At 53.4% G+C, this 23148-nt stretch overlaps 1 protein-coding gene across 4 annotated transcripts; it reads left to right on the top strand.

The window, feature by feature from the left end:
* The first annotated feature begins 1407 nt into the window (after positions 1-1407).
* On the top strand, positions 1408-22682 carry MAN2A2 (mannosidase alpha class 2A member 2). 4 transcript variants are annotated; one of them, XM_060097413.1, is made up of 24 exons: positions 1408-1577; positions 1845-2047; positions 2904-3053; positions 3625-3882; positions 3954-4098; positions 6035-6206; positions 6656-6783; positions 7001-7174; positions 7516-7702; positions 10160-10337; positions 10647-10849; positions 11055-11237; positions 11410-11524; positions 11759-11826; positions 11992-12157; positions 12677-12913; positions 13161-13283; positions 13581-13695; positions 13957-14090; positions 14273-14414; positions 16801-16934; positions 18887-19081; positions 19239-19349; positions 20091-22682. In XM_060097413.1, the coding sequence occupies exons 3-24, from the start codon at positions 2922-2924 to the stop codon at positions 20241-20243; spliced, it is 3453 nt and encodes a 1150-aa protein (XP_059953396.1). In that variant the 5' UTR covers positions 1408-1577; positions 1845-2047; positions 2904-2921; the 3' UTR covers positions 20244-22682. The 4 variants fall into 4 exon arrangements, with proteins under 4 accessions (XP_059953396.1, XP_059953399.1, XP_059953397.1 ...); XM_060097414.1 differs by lacking the exons at positions 1408-1577; positions 1845-2047 and adding exons at positions 2055-2337; positions 2514-2595; XM_060097416.1 differs by lacking the exon at positions 20091-22682 and having other exon boundaries at positions 16806-16934; positions 19239-19325.
* The last annotated feature ends 466 nt before the right edge of the window (positions 22683-23148 follow it).

The raw sequence follows: 23148 nt of genomic DNA, 5'->3' as shown, positions 1-23148 counted from the left end.
TGACACCATGCTGGTCTTGCTTTTACTGTCTGTGTGAGTAATAGCTGTCTGGATCCACTGGGGCTTCTCATCCTCTTACTGGCTGGGTCTCATGGAAGTGTGGTAGGCACACCTGGCAGCTGCACAGTGATTTGTGCAAAAGGATTTGTGGCCTTGTTAGCTACCAGGCTGCACTTAGGGAATGCTTGACCTCTTGATAGAGGGGAACTTTTTGGAGTGATGAGAAAGTGATATTTTGATCTGAGTGGTGATTATACTTGTATATCCATTTATATACATGAGCAGCACACTTAAGACTTGTGCCATATACTGTAAGTTGTATGTCAGTTAAAAAAAAAAAAGAAAAGAACCACCAGAGAATCAATAAGAGCTCTTGAAAATAAGATTATGATTGCCAAAATGGAAAATTCAGTAGACAGGTCGGAAGATAAATTTCCCGGAACACAGGACAAAACACAGAGACACAGAGGATGACGAACCCAGCCTAGGTCTACCACCTTAGTAACAGGCATGCTAGTTGGCAAATAAACCTAGAAAAATGTTTCTGATGGTGATTAAAGAAATGGGAGTTAAAACGATGAGATGGGTCTGTAAATCTGGTTAATCAACCAAAAAGTTGCTTAAGCAATTTTCAACAGTTTGTAATTGGAGGTGGAAACTGGCACAACCCTTTTGGGGAGCAATAGAATGCCAAGTATCATCCGTCATATCAGTCCTTAACTTTGGCCCAGGTAACCTCACCGCTGAAAGTTTGTCCTAAGGTAATAGTTTAAAAAGAAGACATGTGGAATTCATGGAGATGTTCACTAGCGTGGTTTATTATGCTGCAAAATTATAAACAACCTAGATGTCCAGTAAAAGAACAAGCAAGAAAATTATAGGCCTTACAGGAGGCAAGCACGGAAAGGGAATGTGATTAACGCACGGTACCAACAGAAAGCAGCACCCCTTTGCCTGAGGAGCGTAACTGCATCTAATTAAGGATACCTACACCAGAACCGGGAGGGAGCTGGAAAATGTACTTCACCGTTCGGTTGGTGAAATGGAGGAGGAATGTTTCTACTACTGCTAATTAATGAGCTTACTCTAGGAAGACTCAGTAAAACCTCAAGTTGCGCGCCCCTCCTCGCGGACCCGCAGCTCTCCCAGGCCGGGTCCGGCCTGCGGCTGCGGCTGCGGCTGCGCACTGCGGACCCTCTGCCGGCGTCGGGGGCCACGGCGCAGACCGCACCGGAAGCGCCGGGCCGGCCTGCCGGAGCTGAGCTAGGGACGCCAGTGGCTCGACTCGCCCGGCTCGGCGGGGCGCACCGCAGGCGGAGGCGGGGCCGAGGCGAGGAGGCGGGGCTGGGGTGGCGCGGGGGCGCGGCGAGGCTGTCCCCGCCCCGCACGCCGCTCTGCCGGGCGGCCTCCAGCGTGAGGAACCGGCGCCGGCGGCCTGACCTCTGTGGGAGCGACTGGTGGGCGGACGCCCGCCTTTGCCTGCGTCGCTGCCTCCGCGCGGGCCGCCACCACCGGGGATGTGAGGGGCGCAGCTCGGCCGGCGGGGCCCGGAGCGGCGCGGAAGCCGGCCGCAGACGGTAACGCGCTGGGCGGGCGCGGGCAGGGCTCCGGTTGCCCCGGCCGAGGCCGGGCTTGAGCGGCAGGAGCGCGTGCGGCGCTTTGGAGTCGGAGGCGGCCCGAGCTCCCGCACGGGGCACTTGCCATTGCGGTCCCGGGGCCCGGCAGAGCCGGGGAGGGTCGAGGGCCGGGAGGGGGCTGGGCCGGCGAGCGGGCGAGCGGGCGAGCAGCCGAAGACCCGGCGGCAGGTGCCGGCCCCCCTCTGAGGTCCAACTCTCTCTCCCCAGCTCCACCTACTTTGGCCTGGACTCAGCCTCCCAGGGCTAAAAATATTGCCCAGAGGCTCCTGAGCGGAATAAGATCGCGTTAAATAGGGCACAACGCTGCAGAGGCGACAGAGCTCCTCAGCCCGAGGGCTGGAGGAAGACTCCTGAGCTGCCGCTCCCGCCGCCGCTCAGCCGGCAGCTAGCTGTCTCCCTCCGCCCAGCAGGCAAGTGCGGGCCGCGGGCGGTGGCGGAGGACACTGATTCTCTGAAGTTGCCCCACAGCCGAGCAGCTGTGCCTAGCTTTTCCCTACCCAGGTTATCTTTGACATCAATCACTGCTGGCTTCCAGGGGATCCCCTAAATGCTCTGTAAGCAGAGGCTGAAAGTTACCCACTGCAGGAGTCAGAGCTAACAGGGAGAGGACTCTTTATGTTAGAAACATAAGCTGTGGCTTCTTTTTTTATTCATTCTGCATTTCTGAATAAGAGAGCAGCTGTGCCAGTCACTCTTTCTGGTGAGTACCAGTCTGATGTAAGCGGGCAGGGAGAAAGGCTTTCTTGTTAGTCTCTCGGGGCTTTGTCTATATCCTTTAAATCAAAATAGATACCAGTATATTCCTCTGAAATTAGAGGCACATGGCCAGGGAGCTTGGACACCCACGTCCTTTAACTGGCTGTGTCTTTCTTGTAGGCAAGCTCTGTGGGCAGCTGATTATAATCAGGAAGTTGTATGGCGAACTCAGGAGTCACAGCTGGGAAGTTTTGTTTTCCAGGTGTGTTTTTTAATAACATCTGCCTGGGAGAGAGCATCATCTCCACCCTAGGGGCAAAACTGCTACCAGGACCAGGCAGGACCGGCTTCAGATATGCCTCTTACTAGTGCTTTCTGTGTCTCAGCCAAGAGAATACGATCCAGGTTGGGTCAGGATCCATAGCCAGTGTCGGGATTCGGTGCTTAGAAGCTTTCTTTTCTTTGGTGTTCCTCGGGAGCAGCCCTCAGGGACTCCTTGGGGCATTTGGTGGAAAGACCACCAAAGGGACTTTTGCCTGCTGGAGCTACATATGGTGTCCCTCCGGCCAGGTGTGTGTGGAGGCCAGTATGAAGCTGAAAAAGCAGGTGACAGTGTGTGGGGCTGCCATCTTCTGTGTGGCTGTCTTCTCACTCTACCTCATGCTGGATCGAGTGCAGCATGATCCCACCCGACACCAGAACGGTGGGAACTTCCCCCGGGTGAGTCATGCCTGATTGCTGATCTCTTCATACACAAATCATCTGGGATCGGGTTATTGCCCCAGCTGGAGAGTCATTTCAGCCCAGGGCAAGAACATTCCTTCCCAATAGGCAGATTTTCTAGAAACTCAAAGCTGAAAGCAGTGATGGCATAAAGAAAGGGGGGAGGGAAAATGGCAATATGTACTGCTGCTCTGTCCTCCTGAATTATTGGCAGACATTGCTAATGGATTGCAGTATCCCTTCCCACTAAGCCCCAGTGCAGTCCTTGTCAGCACAATGCTCCTGAGAGGCAACGCCAATTGTTGAGAATAGGCATGGGAGGTGAAATCTTTGCCATCCATAAGCTAGAGAGTGAGGGTACTCCCAACCCAGGTGGATTGCAGTTTTCAGTAGTGATTCACACCTCTTCCCTTACCTGACCAGAGCAATCCAGCCCTGTAGGCTCATGGTCTTGCCTTTGACTGGGGAGAGAAGGATCATAGTCAGGCTTCAGGTGGTGGGCCTCATGCAGAGATCCTTCTTGTGACATAAGGAGCTGGGAGTGATTGCTTTCTGGTTTTTTTGGCAGAGTCAAATTTCTGTGCTGCAGAACCGCATTGAACAGCTGGAGCAGCTGTTGGAGGAGAATCATGAGATCATCAGCCACATCAAGGACTCTGTGCTGGAGCTGACGGCCAACGTGGAGGGCCCACCTGCCCTGCTGCCGTACTATATGTCCAATGGCTCCTGGGTGGTGCCACCAGAGCCCCGGCCCAGCTTCTTCTCCATCTCCCCTCAAGACTGCCAATTTGCTTTGGGGGTCCGGGGCCAGAAGCCAGAGCTGCAGGTAAGAGTCAGAGCTGGCAGGGACCCACAGTGGCCATGGCTGGGGCACTGAGCTGCTCTCCTGCCTGGCAGATGCTGACTGTATCAGAGGAGTTACCATTTGACAACGTGGATGGCGGCGTGTGGAAGCAAGGCTTTGACATCTCTTATAGCCCGCACGACTGGGACACCGAAGAACTGCAGGTGTTTGTGGTCCCCCACTCTCACAATGACCCAGGTGAGGGCCCAGCAGCCCCTGGGAGCCAGGGTGTGGAGTGGACTTTCTTTTTTACTTTTTAAAATTTTTGTTGGAGTATAGTTGATTTAAAATGTTGTATTAGTTTCTGCTGTACAGCAAAGTGTATCAGTTATACATATGCACATATACAGTCTCTTTTAGATTCTTTTCCCATATAGGTCTTTTCAGAGTATTGAGTAGAGTTCCGTGTGCTATACAGCAGGTTCTTATTAGTTATCTGTTTTATGTATAGTAGTGTGTATATTGTCAGTCCCAATCTCCCAATTTATCCCTCCCCCCTCTCCCCCCTGGTAACCATAAGTTTGTTTTCTATATCTGTGACTCTATTTCAGTTTTGTAAGTAAGTTCATTTGTACCATTTTTTTAGATTCCACATGTAAGTGATATCATATGGTATTTGTCTTTCTTTGTCTGACTTACTTCACTCAGTATGACAATCTCTAGGTCCATCCAAGTTGCTGCAAATGGGATTTCTTTCTTTCTTTTTTTATGGCTGAGTAATATTCCTTTGTATATATGTACCACATCTTCTTTATCCACTCCTCTGCTGATGGACATTTAGGTGGCTTCCATGTCTTGGCTATTGTGAATAGTGCTGCAGTGAACATTGAGGTGCATGTATCTTTTTGAATTATGGTTTTCCCTGGATATATGCCTGGGAGTGGGATTGCTGGATCATATGGTAGTTCTATATTTAGTTTTTTGTTTTTGTGTGTGTGTGTGTGGTATGCGGGCCTCTCACTGTTGTGGCCTCTCCCGTTGCAGAGCACAGGCTCCGGACGTGCAGGCTCAGCGGCTATGGCTTACGGGCCCAGCCGCTCCGCGGCATGTGGGATCCTCCCGGACCGGGACACGAACCCGCGTCCCCTGCATTAGCAGGCAGACTCTCAACCACTGCGCCACCAGGGAAGCCCCTATATTTAGTTTTTTAAGGAACCTCCATACTATTCTCCATAATGGTTGTACCAGTTTACATTCCCACTAACAGTGTAGGAGGGTTCCCTTTTCTCCACACCCTCTCCAGCATTTATTATTTGTAGATTTTTTGATGATGGCCATTCTTACTGGTGTGAGGTGTTACCTCATTGTAGTTTTGATTTGTGTTTCTCTACTAATTAACGATGTCGAGCATCTTTCATGTGCTTTTTGGCCATCTGTATGTCTTCTTTGGAAAGATGGCTATTTAGGCCTTCTGCCCATTTTTTCATTGGGTTCTTTTTTGACATTGAGCTCCATGAGCTGTTTGTATATTTTGGAGATTAATCCTTTGTCTGTTGCTTCATTTGCAAATATTTTCTCCCATTCTGAGGGTTGTCTTTTCGTCTTGTTTATGGTTTCCTTTGCTGTGCAAAAACTTTTAAGTTTAATTAGGTCCCATTTGTTTATTTTTACTTTCATTACTCTAAGAGGTGGATCAAAAAAGATATTGTTGTGATTTATGTCCGAGTGTTCTGCCTATGTTTTACTCTAAGAGTTTTATAGTATCCAGCCTTACATTTAGGTCTTTAATCCATTTTGAGTTTATTTTTGTGTATGGTATTAGAGAGTGTTTTAATTTCATTCTTTTACATGTATTTGTCCAGTTTTCCCAGCACCACTTATTGAAGAGACTGTCTTCTCTCCATTGTATATCCTTGTTTCCTTTGTCATAGATTAGTTGACCATAGGTGCATGGGTTTATCTTCAGACTTTCTATCCTGTTTTATTGATCTATATTTCTGGTTTTGTGCCAGTGCCGTACTGTTTTGATTACTGTAGCTTTGTAGTATAGTCTGAAGTCAGGGAGCCTGATTCCTCCAGCTCTGTTTTTCTTAAGATTGCTTTGTCTGGGGTGGGCTTCCTGATGACAAAGGTAAGGGAGGGACAGTAGAAGAAGATGGTGGCATCCTCAGGGGACCCTATGTTGGCTCCCCAGGCTGGCTCAAGACCTTTGACAAGTACTACACAGAGCAGACCCAGCACATTCTCAACAACATGGTGTCCAAGCTGCAAGAGGACCCCCGGCGGCGCTTCATCTGGGCGGAAGTCTCCTTCTTTGCCAAGTGGTGGGACAACATCAATGCCCAAAAGAGAGCAGCAGTCCGAAGGCCAGTGCCAGTCGGGGACGCAGGAGGGCTATTCTCTGGGCTCTAGGTTGGGTGTGAAGTCCTCTCCTGGAGCTGCAGGTGCCAAGGTGTCAGGGAGAGGCAAGGGGAACCTTGGCAGAGATGAGGAGTGATGGTAGAGGAGCCAGGAATGAGAAGGCAAGAACTGATTTGAGGGTCACTCGTGTTAGGAGAAATCACAGTAGTGTGAGCACAGGGAAGAGAAAGCATAGGGCCTGGCCCCTGGAAGCGCAGACAGAGGTCCAGGAATAAGCAGAGCCAGGACAGCATGGAGGTTGGCTGGAGAGAGAGAAGGGCGCATGTCTGTTGTCTTGGTCCTGGGTTTGGGTGAACTGGCTCAGTGAGGCCAGTGCACACAGGTCCCGGCATCTGGTTGGCAGGACTGAGCAGAGGGTCTCTGCCCCAGGCTGAGTGTGAGTCCTTAACTCCAGGCTGGTGGGAAACGGGCAGCTGGAGATTGCAACAGGAGGCTGGGTAATGCCGGATGAGGCCAATTCCCACTACTTTGCATTGATTGACCAGCTCATTGAGGGACACCAGTGGCTGGAGAAAAACCTCGGTGAGTCCGGGCTCAGCAGTGGGAGTCTGCCCCCATAGCTGGGCCCAGAAGACAGCAGGGGGCTCTAAGGCACAAGGATTGGCAGGGGGTGCTTCTTTTCTAGGCTAATTCCACCAGCGTGGGTGTGGTGTGATGGCAAGACGGGATCTGGGGCCCCTGTGCCGGGAGGCCAGGCCCTGAGGCATTCAGGCCTCTGGCTTCCATTGCCCCTGCCCAGGTGCAACCCCACGCTCAGGCTGGGCGGTGGACCCCTTTGGATACAGCCCCACCATGCCTTACCTGCTGCGCCGTGCCAACCTGACCAGCATGCTGATTCAGAGGGTACATTATGCTATCAAGAAGCACTTTGCTGCCACCCACAGCCTGGAGTTCATGTGGAGGCAGACCTGGGGTAAGGCCAGGTAGGGTGGAGGGGGGTCACAGCAGTGGTTCCCACTGGGAAAGGGCAGGGATATCAGAAATAAGACCCATCTGTCCTTTAGAGCAGACCAACAAACACTGGTGCAGACCGTCAGAAGCTCTCTCCTTCAGGTTAGGTGGGGATCACATTGATCTCTGGCCTCTGTGGAGCCTGCTGCCTGTCTCCTGGAGGAGCTGTGGGCTCCAGAGCCCTCCCTGTGTCTTTTGCAGCCTTAAGTCTATTTCACGCCTTTAGCTGGAGCAGATACACTCCCACCCCCGGCATCCCTGTGCCCAGCTCCAGGGGCTGACTGCTTGGTGTGTTTTCTATAGACTCGGACTCCAGCACAGACATCTTCTGCCACATGATGCCTTTCTACAGCTATGACGTCCCCCATACATGTGGCCCGGATCCCAAGATCTGCTGCCAGTTTGATTTCAAGCGTTTGCCCGGGGGGCGCATCAACTGCCCTTGGAAGGTGCCACCCCGGGCTATCACAGAGGCAAACGTGGCTGAGAGGTACTTGCTCCCAGACCTGGACTAGGTGTGGTGGTGTTATTTTCACTCTGCAGAGGAGTCAGAAGACCTGACTTCTGGTCTGGGCTCTGCTGCATGGGGGCTTCGGGTTCCACATTCATAAAATGGGGGTGGGCTCGGTTGGTGAATTCAGGCCCACAGCCCTTGCAGTGACAGTTCCTTTACTGTGTTTTCCTGGAAAACTAGAGTGAGTGGCTCTAAGGAACCACCTTTTCCAGAATCATTTTGTTTTCCCAAATGAGTATGTTTTCCAGTGTCCTAACAAACTGTCGGAGCCAGTGGACTGACTCAGAGGCGAGTAATTCTCATATTAGATGTATTGCCTTACAACCTTCAGTCTGGTATGCCTGCATTAAGCTCGGGCCTCCTGCCTTGGCTTGAAGTCACCTGGGATCCTCAGTGCTCTGTGCACCCAGAATCCCATTCAGATCCACATTCCGTCCCGCCCAACAGCCTCCAGCCTCTGAGAAAACACACCTGTTCCCTTTGAGAGAATCCTTAGGGACCCCAAAAGATGTTGCTGAAATCAGCTCCCCTGGGAAAAGGTGGTTTAAGAGAAAGCTAAACAATTATTTAGCCAGAACTGGACTGGCCTTAAGAATATAACAAGTTGAACGGGTTTTCATGTTGCAATCCTCCGATTTCCATGATGTCTAAGAGGTGAAACATGTGACCAGAAGGGAAAGAAAGTGGTCTTTTGTTTCCAGAATCCAGAAATCTAAATGCTGATTCCAAGCAAGAATCTAGGGCTTTTAAGGCATGCTTTTTCTGAAAGCAGCAGCTGTGATCTACAGATGCCAGGCCAGGTTTACAGAGAGCAAGTCATGAGAGATAACCTCATTTTCTCCTTTAAATTTATTTATTTTATTTTTGGCTGCGTTGGGTCTTCCTTGCTGTGCGCAGGCTTTTCTCTGGTTGTGGCAAGCAGGGGCTACTCTTCGTTGCAGTGTGCAGGCTTCTCACTGCAGTGGCTTCTCTTGTTGCAGAGCACGGGCTCTAGGTGCGCAGGCTTCAGTAGTTGTGGCTCACGGGCTCTAGAGCGCAGGCTCAGTAGTTGTGGTGTGCGGGCTTAGTTGTTCCACGGCATGTGGGATCTTCCCGGACCAGGGATTGAACCCGTGTCCCCTGCATTGGCAGGTAGATTCGTAACCACTGCGCCACCAGGGAAGCTCTCATTTTCTCCTTTAAAAGGCTTACAAGGATGTTAAATTAGGGGAAGTTGGTATTTGAGGAGTCCTTTCTTGAGAGCAAAATGGAACAGAACAAGCTGCACCCGCATGGCTAAGTACATTAGTGGCTGGTTGAACTGTAACACCCATAACATGCCAATTACCAGGGTGGTCTAAAAAGAGAAAGAGGCTTTAATGACACAGGTCTCTGTTTTTCTGTTGATTACATTAATGACTTGGATGAAAAAGGAAATAATAAATGTTTATGTAGAACAGTGCCAGGCACTGTTCTAAGTGTTTAACAAATATTAATTCACTCAGTTCATTGTAAATTCTCATAATACTATGACAGTAGGTACTGATGTTATTCTCATTTTATAGAAACTGAGGCCCAGAGAGGTTAAGTAAGTTGTCCAAGGTCACACAGCTAGTGCATACAGAGCTAGTGTTGGTGTAGTCCAGTCCCCAAGTCCAGGCTCTTCATTCTAGGGCTGTACTGCATCACTAACTGGTGGCAAACAAAGCTGGAGTGTCAGAGTCAGGATCCCAAAAGATCTCAGTAGGTTGGGACGTGGGTTGAACCTAACCAGATAAGATTTATTAGATAAATGTAAGATTCTACCCTTAGCTTCAGCAAACAGAATAGGAAAGTTCAGGATGAGAAAAGATCTTGCTGGGCCGCATGCACAGAAAACATGATCACTGGTGTCAGCATGGTGGGGTGACAGTGGGGGCTGCCAGACATACCTTTATAGACACACGCTTGCTCCCACGGCAGCTCTGGCCAGACTAGGGGGTGTGGCCTGCCTTCCCCCGGACTCCCGTATTCAGCGCTGCGCCCCGCACTCTGGGATCCTGGCAGACGGGCTCCTCAAGAGAACTGCTGGTGACTGGATTCTCAACTGCTATGTAGGGACCAAATAGAGGGGCTGGGATTACAGAGGCTGATGAGAAAGCACAGGGGAATGCTTGCACATCTTGGATATGTCTGAGGGACCGTCATGGGGAAGGAGGACTGGTTTGTTCTTTGTGGTATCCAAGGGCAGAACTGGGGCCAGGGAATTGAAGCCACGCATCAGGAAGAACTCTCTAGTTGTTTGGAGAACACTGGGCTCCCTGGGACTGGGTTTCACCCCATGAGGTATCTACCCCCAAGCCGAGTGACTCTGTGATGAGGATGTATCAGAGGGCTCCTCTCAGGCTGGCTCTGCTCAGGATCCTATAATAATGTGAGACTCCATGTGGGGCCCGTCCCCCTTCCCACCCGCAGGGCAGGCCTGCTCCTGGACCAGTACAGGAAGAAGTCCCGGCTCTTCCGAAGCAACGTCCTCCTGGTGCCACTGGGCGATGACTTCCGATATGACAAGCCCCAGGAGTGGGATGCCCAGTTCTTCAACTACCAGCGGCTCTTCGACTTCCTTAACAGCAAGCCTGATCTCCACGTGCAGGTGTGAAGGGACACTCACCAGGGAGGGGGCCTCGGTGGTGCTGCAGCCCAGCCCTTCCTGTGAGGTTTCATGCTCCCCGATACTGCTCCAAAGCAGGGGTTCATTCCCAACTCTGGGCATAGTTTCCCTTTTATGTCACAGTTCTTTCCCAGGTTCCTCAGCTTCTCGAGGTCCAGAAGGTAGGACATATGGTGACTACTCTCTGCATAGGCAAACATCCCTGCCCCTAGCCTCCACTGCAGCACTGGGGGGCCACAATTCCCAGAAGACTCTGGAACTGATGGAAGCGGGTTTTGGGGGTCCATACAGGCCCAGTTTGGCACCCTCTCCGACTATTTTGACGCCCTATACAAGAGGACAGGGGTGGAGCCAGGGGCCCAGCCTCCAGGGTTTCCTGTGCTGAGCGGGGATTTCTTCTCCTACGCGGACCGGGAGGACCATTACTGGACAGGCTATTATACTTCGCGGCCTTTCTACAAGAGCTTGGACCGCGTCCTGGAAGCGCACCTGCGGTGAGACCTGCCCCCCTTCCAGGCTGGAGGGATAGAGTAAGCCTTTGAGGTTTAAGGAGGGGCTGGATTGGCTCAGAAGGGACTAGAAGGGCATGGAGACCAAGACAAGTGGAGAAGGGGTGAAAGGAAGAGGAGTGGGGCTTGCAGAGTGAGGGTGGGCCCTAGGGAGCTGTATGGCAGGAGGCTGACTTCTCTCTCTGGGCAGGGGGGCAGAGATTCTGTACAGCCTGGCTGTAGCTCATGCCCGGCGCTCTGGACTGGCCAGCCAGTACCCGCTCTCAAACTTCGCCCTTCTGACGGAAGCTCGGCGCACACTGGGGCTCTTCCAGCACCACGACGCCATCACTGGCACTGCCAAGGAGGCAGTTGTTGTGGACTATGGGATCAGGTGGGAGCCCTCTCCTCTTCCCCATCAGCTCCACGCCTTGGCCCACTGTCCCAAAAGGGAGGATGCACCAGGCAGTCAGTGGGCAGGCCTGCCAAGGGCTCGCCCTGTTGGCAGGTAGACAGTCTCTCGGTGGTCACCTCTCCCATGGTCCCTCTCCTGCCCGCCCTCCCAGGCTTCTGCGCTCCCTTGTCAACCTGAAGCAGGTCATCATTAACGCAGCTCACTATCTGGTGCTGGAGGACAAGAAAAGCTACCACTTTGACCCTGAGTCGCCCTTCCTGCAAATGGTAAGCCCCACTCCTGCACCTGCTCAGGGTGACCCTCTGGTGTGCAGTCCTGTGCCGAGAACTGTGGTGCGAGGGCGTTGTCCTTCTTTTCCTTCCCGGTCCTGGAGTGAAAGATCTGTGCCTGGCGCAGCTGCTGGTCCCCATGTGGGACACGTTTGGGGGGTGGGGGGAGGCAAGACTCCGAGTCAGGCCGAGCCCCATGATAGTTCTTTTTTCCCACCCACTTCATTCTAGGATGACACCCGCTTAAATCACGATGCCCTACCAGAGCGCACAGTGATCCAGCTGGATTCCTCACCCAGGTGAGCCGGGCTGGGCCAGGCGCAGAGGCAAAGCCCCTTCCTGGCTCTGGGCACCCTCCACCCCCACCCTGCCGAACCACTGAGGGATCCTTGGCCTGGCCACTGTTCCTGCTTTCACTGTTCCAGAGCAGTGGCCTCCTGGGTGAGCCTACTTTCTGCTCACAGATATGTGGTGCTGTTCAACCCACTGGAGCAGGAGCGGCTCAGTGTGGTGTCCCTTCTGGTCAGCTCACCCCGGGTGCGGGTCCTTACAGAGGAGGGTCAGCCCCTGGCCGTGCAGGTCAGCGCGCATTGGAGCTCTGCCACTGACATGGTCCCTGATGTCTACCAGGTGAGGCGGGGGCTTGGCAGGTGGGGCCCGGCCTCGGCCCTCTGTGCTGATCCTTGGCCTCTCCCCGGAGCCTCACAATGCCCACGGACACTGGCTTCCCATGCTCCTGCTTGCAGCCCTCTTACTCCCCAGGTTGGGGACCAGAGTCTTGGGGAGAGGGGTTGTCCAGAGGACAGTCACTCCTGGGGTTTGAGTCTGTCCTTGAGAGGAAGGGGAAGTTTGGTATAGTATGATAATAGTAAAAATGGTAGTTATGTTGCCCCATCGTTTGTTCATTCCACAAATATTTATTGAAAGCTTAACGTGTGTTTACCATCTCATAGTTTTCCAAATATCATTTGAGACTCATGAAAGTCTGACGAGGGGCAAGTAACATCACCTGCGCTTTGGGTGGAGGGCACCGAGGCCCCAGTGGGTGCAGGGACTTGCTCAGGCTCTCAGGGCCAGAACCCCAGGCCTGCATCCAAGACTGACACCCATGCCGTGGCCCACGCTTCCTCACCCTTCCTGTGCCTGCAGGTGTCTGTGCCCGTCCGCCTGCCAGCACTGGGCCTGGGCGTGCTGCAGCTGCAGCTGGGTCTGGATGGGCCCCGCACCCTGCCCTCCTCCGTGCGTGTCTACCTGCATGGGCGGCAGCTGTCCGTCAGCAGGCACGAGGCGTTCCCTCTACGCGTCATTGACTCTGGCACCAGCGACTTCGCCCTCAGCAACCGCTATATGCAGGTCTGGTTCTCAGGCCTTACCGGGCTCCTCAAGGTAAAGGGCCAGGGGCTGGGAGCCGGAGGAGGGCACGCATGTCGGGGGGGTCGTGCGAGCTGCCTCCGGCCCACGAGTGTGCTGCCACCTGACTCATGGTGGACCCGGGAGTGGGCCATCTGGGCCCCGAGCTGGCAGCACAGGGAAGTAGGGCTGGGCTCCTCAGGGGAAGTTCGTCCACACCCTCCCGGGGGCGGGCCTGACACGCGGGGGTGGGGCCAGGGGTCAGGGCTGTGTCTCTTGGCAGAGCATCCGAAGGGTGGACGAGGATCAGGAGCAGCGGGTGGACATGGAGTTCCTCATCTATGGCACCCGCTCGTCCAAAGACAAGAGTGGAGCCTACCTCTTCCTGCCTGATGGCGAGGCCAAGGTACCCTAGAGACACCTTGCAAACCCCAGCAGGCCCTGGAGGCCTCAGGAGCAGAGGGCAGGAAGAAGGGAACGGACCTTCGTCCAGGGCGACCCTGCCTGCCAGGGTGCCTCGCCTGCACTGCCCCTGTGGGGGGTGGGAGACTGAAGAACGTCACCCGGGAGCCTGGGCCCGGCTCAGCCAGGGGTCTCAGCCCAGAGCCTGCTGGAAACAAGTCCTCCTGCTTGACCGTGGGCCGGCATCTCCCTGCTTTGCTCTCTGTGCCGTGGGTTCAGCAGCCACTTGCTCTTTCCCCAGCCCTACGTCCCCAAGGACCCTCCCGTGCTGCGCATCACGGAAGGCCCTTTCTTCTCAGAGGTGGTGGCCTACTATGAGCACGTTCACCAGGTAGTCCGGCTTTATAACCTGCCAGGTGAGCCGTGCAGACGAGGAAGGTCGGGGAGGAGGTGTGGGCTCCGCGGGCCGTGCCGTGCTCTTCTTCTGCCTGTCGTCTGTCCGTGTAGCTATTCCCAACAAACATGTCATTTGAGATGCGGGTGATTCTTAACTCTCTTGGAGTAGAGCTTGGCTAGAAATGCTGGGAATTGCCCGGGGCTTGGGCACAGCCTCTCCCAGCCCAGTCTCTCAGGCTGTGGCTCACGCCACTCGGCCTCTCCCTTTGTCCTGTGCCCAGGGGTGGAGGGGCTATCTCTGGACGTGTCATCCCTGGTGGACATCCGGGACTGCGTCAACAAGGAGCTGGCCCTGCGCCTCCACACAGACATCGACAGCCAGGGCACCTTCTTCACGGACCTCAATGGCTTTCAGGTGATGCCTCAGGCCTGGGGCCCCAGAGACTGTATGGAACAGAACTTGGACTGTGTTTACTGCCTGCATCACAGGCCCTGGCAGGTGATCCGCTCTGACGGAGCAGGAGGAATCGGAGGCAAGAGTGATCCGGGCCTAAATGGTGCCCGGATTCTCTTGATCTGCTGGCCTTGCCCCCGCAGGTGCAGCCCCGGCGGTATCGGAAGAAGCTGCCCCTGCAGGCCAACTTCTACCCCATGCCGGTCATGGCCTGCCTCCAGGACACACAGAGCCGCCTCACGCTGCACGCTGCCCAGGCCCTGGGCGTCTCCAGCCTCCACGATGGTGAGGGGAGCAGGCGCTCTTTGGGGGGAGAGGGCAAGATCGAGAAGCCCATCCCCGCCACCGAGGCCCGTCCTCTCTGTGGGCCTCTCCGTCTTTCCTGTCCGTCAATCACACACCAGCGGGAGATGAAAGGAAGGCAGACACCTGCTGTCACCCTCTCCCCTGGTGGAGGCAGCTGTGGAGGTGACTGGGGGTGGGTGGCCTGTTGGATCCCCTCAAGAAGCATCAGGGTGTTGAAGGGTGATTCTTAGCTGAGGTGTGCAGCCACCTTCTCCTGACAGGGATGGCAGTAGGGACAGTTGGAAAAGTGTCGTCGGTGTTATAATGAAATATTTAGCAAAGGAGAAAAATACGTCCTGCCTTCCTACCAATGGTCATTAAAAGAGAGAATGACAAAAAAAAAAAAGAGAGAATGACATTCTTAAGAATCTAAACGAGGGCTTCCCTGCTGGCGCAGTGGTTAAGAATCCACCTGCCAATGCAGGGGACACGGGTTCGAGCCCTGGTCTGGGAAGGTCCCACATGCCGTGGAGCAGCTAAGCCCATCTGCCACAACTGCTGAGCCTGTACTCTAGAGCCCGCGAGCCACAATTACTGAAGCCCGTGTGCCACAACTACTGAAGCCCGCGTGCCTGGAGCCCGTGCTCCCAACAAGAGAAGCCACCGCAATGAGAAGCCCGCACACCGCAACAAAGAGTAGCCCCCACTCGATGCAACTAGAGAAAACCCATGCGCAGCAACGAACACCCAACGCAGCCAAACATAAATAAAAAAAAAAAAAAAAAAAAAAGAAAACGAGGACATGAGGAGGCTGACCTGGAGCTGGTCACACTGGGCCAGCCCAGGTGGCTCCCATAGCCTCAGGGTAAAGTGAACAGTTTGCACTTAGTGGCCTCTGAGGCCTTCAGGTCGTCTGTCCTTGGGGCAGAGCCTTTGTGCAGGACTGAGCCAAGAGTGCTCAGTCTAGGCTCTGCAGGGCCGGTGGCGAGCACAGTGGGGACTTGACTCCCTTCTGGAAGGCATGAGGCTCTGCTGCCCCTTTGCCCAGTATCACTCCGGTTGTAAAACTCTTAGCCCAGTATCCTCCCTTGGTCTCTGCCCTTCTGGAAAACAGTGTGCTAACAGGCGATTGTTTTACATGCAAGGGGTCCATTTTAGGATTTGGTGTGCCTTTCTGTGGTTGCTCAGGGTAAAGACTGAGGAACTACATCAGTCAGAATCTGGGCTGGGGTGATGGGAGTGCAGATAGAGCCGTCTGTATGGGCTCCTCTCAAGAGATTCTTGAAAAAAAACATGCTGGGAAAAATCCTCATTCCAACATATGTCAGCTTTGAGTGAGCCCCTTCCTCAGGCATATTTTTATTTTTAATTTATTTTTGGCTGCGTTGCATCTTTGTTGCTGCGCGCGGGCTTTCTCTAGTTGCAGCGAGCGGGGGCTACTCTAAGTTGCGGTGCACGGGCTTCTTATTGGGTGGCTCCTCTTGTTGCAGAGCACGGGCTCTAAGCATGCCAGTTTCAGTAGTTGTGGCATACGGGCTCAGTAGTTGTGGCACACGGGCTCAGTAGTTGTGGCACATGGGCTCAGTAGCTCCGCAGCCTGTGGGATCTTCCTGGACGAGGGCTTGAACCCATGTCCCCTTCATTGGCAGGCAAATTCTTAACCACTGTGCCGTGAGGAATGTCCCCCCAGACATATTTTTAAAAGAAAGGAAAGGTTAGGGACTTCCCTGGAGGTCCAGTGGTTAAGACTTCACGCTTCCAGTGCAGGGGGTGTGGGTTCAATTCCTGGTCGGGGAACTAAGATCCCACATGCCGTGTGTGGTGCAGCCAAAAAAAAAAAAACAAAAGATCCTCTGCCATCTCTCATCTGCAGGGCAGCCCCATATAACACCTAATCTGAGCCTCTGCCTGATATGCCATCTGGCTGTCCTCTTGCTCCCTCCTTTTGACAGACGCGGCAGGCAGACCTGGAGTCTGTCCACACATAGAACCAGGGCCGGAAACGTGTTCCAGTCACAACAAAATCCGCCCCACCTGAGAAAACCTGCCCCGGGTCAGGGCCTCTGCAGCAGCTGCTGAGGGCTGTTGTGTTTGCTGTTCACTTTGTTGTATGTGGCCAGCCTAGAGACGGTTCTCTGCCTGGGCACCCGGGCCAGCCCCCACTCCTGAGCTGCGGAGCATGGGCAGTGAACTGCCAGGGTCACAGTCCTTCACTCAGCCCCTTCCAGCTCTAGGTTCCATGGCGGCTTTGTGTCCTGAGTGACTCAGCTTCCAGCCAGTTCCCTGGGCTCTTCCCTTGGGGCTTTGGTGGGCTGCTGCTTCCAGAGGTTGGTGTCTGCTTGGGGGTGAGACAGGCAGGCTGGGGGCTCACAGCTAACTTCCCTAGGCCAGCTGGAGGTGATCTTGGACCGGCGACTAATGCAGGACGACAACCGGGGCCTGGGCCAAGGGCTCAAGGACAACAAGAAAACCTGCAACCATTTCCGTCTCCTGTTGGAACGGCGAACCCTGGGCAGGGAGGTAAGTTCTGGGCCTCCCCCTAGGGAGACAGGTCAGGCTAGGCCCCGTGGGTGGCCCTGGGGTTCCAGCCTAGGGCTTGGGGAGCGTACTAGAGGTGCGCAAGGGTAGTAAGAGTAGGGCCTGATTCCCGGGTTGGCGGGGAAGCGAGTCTGATGCTTTGCTGCTCCATCTAATGCAGCCTGGCACCTCCCTCTCCACAGCACCCTGTCGCCTGTGCCCTCCTCATGCTCATCTCCCACCTTCCCACCCCCACCCCTGTGTCCTCTAACCTGCTCTGCTCGTGCCCCGCTCATCTCATGGCTTTCTTTGCCCCCACCAGCCTGGCTTTTTCTCCAAACTGGCAGCCATGTTTAGGGGCTTGATCTTTCACAGCAGCAGGAGCGGGCACCGAGAGGTAAGGGCCAGCGATGGGGTGTTGAAGTAGTGTTAGTTATTTGTAGCTGGAGTTGGAGCTGGCGGATGGCAGAGCCCGCTGCTCCATCTGCCTGTCTGGGGCTCAGTCACTCACCCATCAAATAGCTGCTGGGCACCCGCTATGCTGTAAGGACTGAGAGGGCCGCAAATGCATAAGATACTGCCTCAGAGCTCTAGGAATTGACTCGTGAGTATGGGTGGGGGCCAAGCTATGTGTGTGAAAATAGAAGGTTGAAAAGGGGTATGTCCACTGGTCCTGAGGAGTGAGAGAACATAGTGGGCCAAGGGGATCAAGGACAGGTTCCTGGAAGAGGTGTCATCCACGCACGTCTTTGATGAATGGGGGTCTGCCCTACACACTTGAACTGAGGCACAGTGTGGGAGGCAGGAAGGAACATGAATGGGAAGAGCCGTGAGTTCACTCAGCTAGACCAGAGCCGCCTGTGCAGTGTGATAGCCACTAGCCACATGTGGCCACTTAAACGTATTAAGACAAAACACAATAACCAATTTGATTCTTCATTCAAACTGGCCACATTTCAAGTGGCTCAGTGGCCACAAGTGGTTAGTAGCTGCTGTGCTAGTGCAGATATAGCATAATTCCCTGATTGCAGAAAGTTCTAGTGGCCAGTGCTGGGCTGCCATGGGGGTAGGTTGGGGCAGACTGTAGTGGGCCTTCAGTGCCTGGTGAAGAGTCTGGACTTCCTCCTGGAGGCCAGTGAGGGATCTGAGCTGGGAGAACACTGTTGGGACTTTGCCCTAAGCATGTCAGTCCCACAATAGGGACTCAGGTGGATCTTCAGGGAGACCAGAGGCAGGGGTGACAGCTTAAAGGCTGTTCAAGCAGGAAATTTTGGTGGCTTGAAATGAGCCATGGGAGGGAGAAGCCGGGGGTGGACGTGAGGACACTGCCGAGGTGGGAATGGAGATCGTGGCTGAGGGAAGTGCAAGATTCTGGACAGTAGGAAGGTGGGTCGTGCTAAGAGCAGAAATCCAGAATATGGAAGAGTAGCCGCCGTGGGGGAAAGTCCAGCTTAGGCCCGTGAGTGTGACATCTAGGTCAGCCATCTAAGGAGTAGTCCTCAGTCAGCACAGCTGTGGGGACTGCCAGGCCCGAGTGTCAGGGCTGGTGCTGTGGGTACGGGGTCGAGCTTGAAGCCGCAGGGTTGCCCCAGAGACTTTCTCCATCAGAGGCCCATCCTCCATGGTGAAGCATCCGTCTGTCTGTCTTCCATTCTCCTCCCTGCACTGAGAATCTCTATGTGACAGGAGATGTTGCTGAGGGGAGTGTGTGACTCACGGTGGTGTTGTGGAAGCAGAAAGCCTCCATAGTTAGAGGAGCGCTGGCCTGGTGAGGTAGCCCTTCCTAAGCTGTGTCAGGTGGGAAGTGACCGCATTTGAAGAGTCCTGGAGTCAGGCACCCCTTGTATCCAGACACATCAGGGAAGCTCTCTCCAAAGAAACCAACCTGGATGCGCTGTTATCCTCCTGCTCTCCCCACTCCACTTCCTCACCCATGTCTCGGGCCAATCTTTCAGGTCCAAGATGGCCCCTCTACCAGCTACCCATCCCTCCTCAGTCACCTGACTTCCATGTACCTGAACACCCCTGTGCTCGCCCTGCCCGTGGCCAAGAGGCAGCCCCCAGGCCCTGCTCTGTGCTCATTTCATCCTCTGGCCTCCTCTCTGCCCTGTGACTTCCACCTGCTCAACCTGCGGACGCTCCAGGCAGAGGTGAGTGTCCCGCTCAGTGCTGACCCTCGGGGCAGACCCTGCCCTCCTCGCCCAGACTCCTCCCCTTCCCAGCCCTGCCTGCCGGACAGAGGCGCTGCTACACCGGTGAGCCCTGCAGAGACCCCCCTCTCTCCACTGCCCTGTGGTCTGTCACCAGGATGATAGCTTGCCCTCAGCCGAAACTGCGCTCCTCTTACACCGCAAGGGTTTTGACTGTGGCCTCGAGGCCAAGAACTTGGGCTTCAATTGCACCACAAGCCAAGGCAAGGTGAGCAGGGCCCAGGTGCGGGAAGGGAGAGGAGGGCAGGGAAACAGAGCACTGGTGATGGCAAGCTGAGAGCTTGGTGAAGCGGCAGTGAGGCTGGGCAGCGAGGGGGGAGGTGGCAGGGTTATTCTGCGGCTTTACGGAGAGCAAGAGAGAAGCTGTTGACATGTGTTTTCAAAGCCTCTGAGGCGTGGCAGGGGCCAGTTCCAGACAAGGTGTCCAGGTGGAGAACTTCTGTTTCATGTGTATGGACCTCTATCAAACAAACGGAAACACCAGGAATTAAAAACTAAAAGCCATCATACTCTGTTCATTGTTTAAGGCTGGCACTGATAGATGCCTCCGTGTGCTGAGCACCAGTGATTCAGAAGTGAATCAAGACATGGTTCCTGCTGGGGGTTCCCTGGTGGTCCAGTGGCTAGGACTCAGTGATTTCACTGCCTTGGGCCAGGTTCAGTCCCTGGCTGGGGAACTAGGATCCCGTATACTGCATGGCACAGCCAAGGGAAAAAAAAAAAAAAAAGGTCCCTCTCCTCAAAGAGCTCACAGCTCAGTGCAGCAGTTCCTACCCTAATGTCTGTGGACAGGCTTCAAGGTTGCACAGACTCACCTGTGTATGTAGGCACCTTGCTGCAGAGAGGCCCGTAGCTTTTGTGAGATTCATACAAGTTATATAGAGGAAGAGCAGCAGCATCTGGTGTGTCAGCCCCCAGCACTGCCCTGCGCCTTCTCTCCTCCCCACAGGTGGCCCTGGGGAGCCTCTTCCGTGGCTTGGATGTGGTTTTCCTACAGCCAACCTCCTTGACATTGCTGTACCCCCTGGCCTCGCCCTCCAACAGCACTGACATCTATTTGGAGCCCATGGAGATCGCCACCTTTCGCCTCCGCCTGGGCTAGGGCTTCTTGTGGCCTGAAGAGAAAGTTCATCCACAGAGACGGCCTTTTCACATAAGATCGGGTTGGACAAGCCACCCCGGGTCTCCTGTCCTGATCTACCTCTCAGAACTGTGACAGACTGGGCTCTGCCCTCATTTTCTCTTTATCGTTGCTTCTGTGTTCGGGGGCAACCCACAGCCCAGCGTTGGGTGGATAGGGCAGGCACCAGTGAGATGTAGGAGAGAAGGCCCTTGGTCAGAGTGGGTGGTGCCAGCCTCTGCTTTGGGTTGTGCGTGTCCACCTAGTTGGGTGCAGGCTCAAGCACCCATCCTTTCCCCTGAATGGGATGGAGGAGAAGCAGGAGAGCCTGAGTGGGTAATAGCCCAGCGTCAGGGTCACAGTAGGCAAGAGCTGGCTCTCGGGGAGTCCTGTGGTTGTGTAAGGGCTACGTGTCCTGGTGTGACAAGCAGGAGCAGAGCGCTGCCAGGAGGAGAGGGCTGGGGCCCGCGAGTTAGCAGTGGGGTGGAAGAGTAGCGGGAATCGCCGCTTTCTCTGACGGCTCCACTCTTAGTGCTCCCTGACCCTCATGCCCTGGCCAGGCGCTGCAGTGTGGCAGGAAGGACTCGTGAAGACTGTCATGACTGGAGCTCATGGGACACTTCAGGTACCAAAACCCCATCTCAGACTGGGCACTTGGTCTGTGTGTTGATTTGTGGAATGGTGGCAGAGGCCACCCTACTTGACTCCTCTGTGGTTCCTGCACTCTGTACACCACTGTCCCGAAGAGCTGCTTTCCATCATGGGGGCATTTGATCAGGCATATTTCCTTTCCCTGGAAAGAAAGTGAAGCCTCCAGCTTGCGGTGGGCAACTCGAGAAAGCTTTTGTCATCATTCCTACAGTCAGCCCTGAAGCTTCGCCTTGTTCATCCTTCGACAGAAGTATTCACTTCCTGGCGCGGGGACTAGGGAGATGTACACTAAATTAGGAGGCACCGTGGCTGCTCATTAGCCTTCACTGCAGCTTCAATTATTAGAAAAAAATTTATGATAGTCTCTAGGGATGCTGAAACGATATTTGGTAAAATTTAAAATCTATCCCTTATTAAACTCTTAGTAAGTTAAGATTACAAAGAAACATCCTAACCTAGATAAAGGTGTCTCTATCTTAAACCAACAGTCAGTGGCATTCTAAAGGGTCAGATACCACCGGCATTCCCAGTAAAGTCAGAAATTAGTCAAGGACATACTATTATTTAGCCGTGTTCTGGCACTACTAAACCCCTGCAGTGTGGCAGATGAGAGATGAGGAAGGGTTACAGAACGTCTGACCTGTACAATCCAACAGGATCAGCTGAAGACCTTAACAGAGCAAACAAGGCACATCACGTTTCTATAAAGATTCTGGTTCTCTCCAAATCAGCTCATAAATTCAATGTATTCCAGTGAGATTGGGTACTTTTTGGAATTTAATGGGTTCTGACGTTCATTTGGAAGAGTAAATGTGTGAGAATACCAAGAGAATTCTGAATGACGGTGAGTCCGGGGCAGTGGTGCTCCGGTGGGTAAAAGACACTTGTCCTACGAGATTTCCCAGGGGACTCTCGACCGACCATTAGGTCAGTCAGTGTGACCTGGAGTGGGATCAGACTGCTGGAACCAAAGGGAGAGCCTAGCATCAGACCCAGGTGTGAGGGGATTTGGTACAGGACCCAAGGAGTATTTTAAGTGGGAAAAAGATGGACTATTTAATAAAGAGTACTTTAAGATAACTGCCTATCTATTAAAGTAAGAGTTCTCTACCTCACAGTTTCCACAAAAATTAGCTCTAGAGAGAAAAAACAAAAAAATTACAGAATTACTGAGGAAAATATAGGATATTTTTATACCTTTGGTGTGAGAAGGTCTTTTCTAAACAACATGAAACCTAAAAGATATAATAAGGGAGAAGATAAACAGATTTTACCACCAAAAATATATTGAAAGTTTGTATATGATGGAAACCACCAAGGTTAAAACACAAATGACAGATTTGGGGGAAAATATTTGCAGCACTTCAAAAATTGGTGAGTACAGTTACTTTAGGAGAATAGCTTGCTTTGGGCTCCTTGGGGCAAGTCACTGGGGCCTGGTAAGCAGCGACCTAAAGATTCAGCAGTGGGCAGCTGAGTTCTTCCAGGTCATCCAAGGGCATTGCTGCCAGCACCAGGCCAGGGCGCATGGAATCCTGTCTATATCATAGTGAAAGAACGAAGATTATCAGTGTGAAGTGCTTAGCACAGTGCCTGATACATATATAAGAGCTCAGTAAATATGAACTGTAATCATATTAGTAAAGGATTCTAAGTGGTTACACTATAGCAGGCGTTATTTGCAAGTATAATGTAACTTGTAATCAAATGATAAGGGAGAATCTGTGAACCCCCGAGGAAATTAGCAGAATAAAGGCTGTTCTCTCTGGACGTCTTAGATGTGCAGTGAAGTTATTCATCTGCCAGGAACTGAAATGTTTACTCCTACACACTGGCCTTTTAGAACTCCATAAGGCAGCATTGCTCAAGGTGTGGTCCAGAATCACCAGAATTCCTTGTTGAAAGTCCAGCTTCCTGGCCTGCCCTAGCTGGGGCTCCTCCTTCAGCCCACAGGCTGAAATGGGCATCTGTGCGGCAGAGCCACGGATCCCGGAGACCGACCTGTAACGAGAGCAAAAACCAAAACCCTCCCTTAGTGCACGAGAAGAGAGACAGGTTCCTTGGCAGAACCTATTGGACCAATCTCTGGGAGGAGGAGCCAAAGAATCTGCATTCTTAACAAGCTCCCAGGTGAGTCTTCTGTACACGTAATTTGGAAAGGGGCCTACTATTTTAAGGCTAGCAGCAACCCTTTCCCACGGGGCTCTGGCCCTGAGGCCTCAACAGTTCTGAGGGT

Source organism: Mesoplodon densirostris, chromosome 4 (assembly GCF_025265405.1).
Source record: "Mesoplodon densirostris isolate mMesDen1 chromosome 4, mMesDen1 primary haplotype, whole genome shotgun sequence".
In the NCBI taxonomy this organism is placed as follows: Eukaryota; Metazoa; Chordata; class Mammalia; order Artiodactyla; family Ziphiidae; genus Mesoplodon; species Mesoplodon densirostris.
This window is presented reverse-complemented; position numbering and strand designations above follow the sequence as displayed.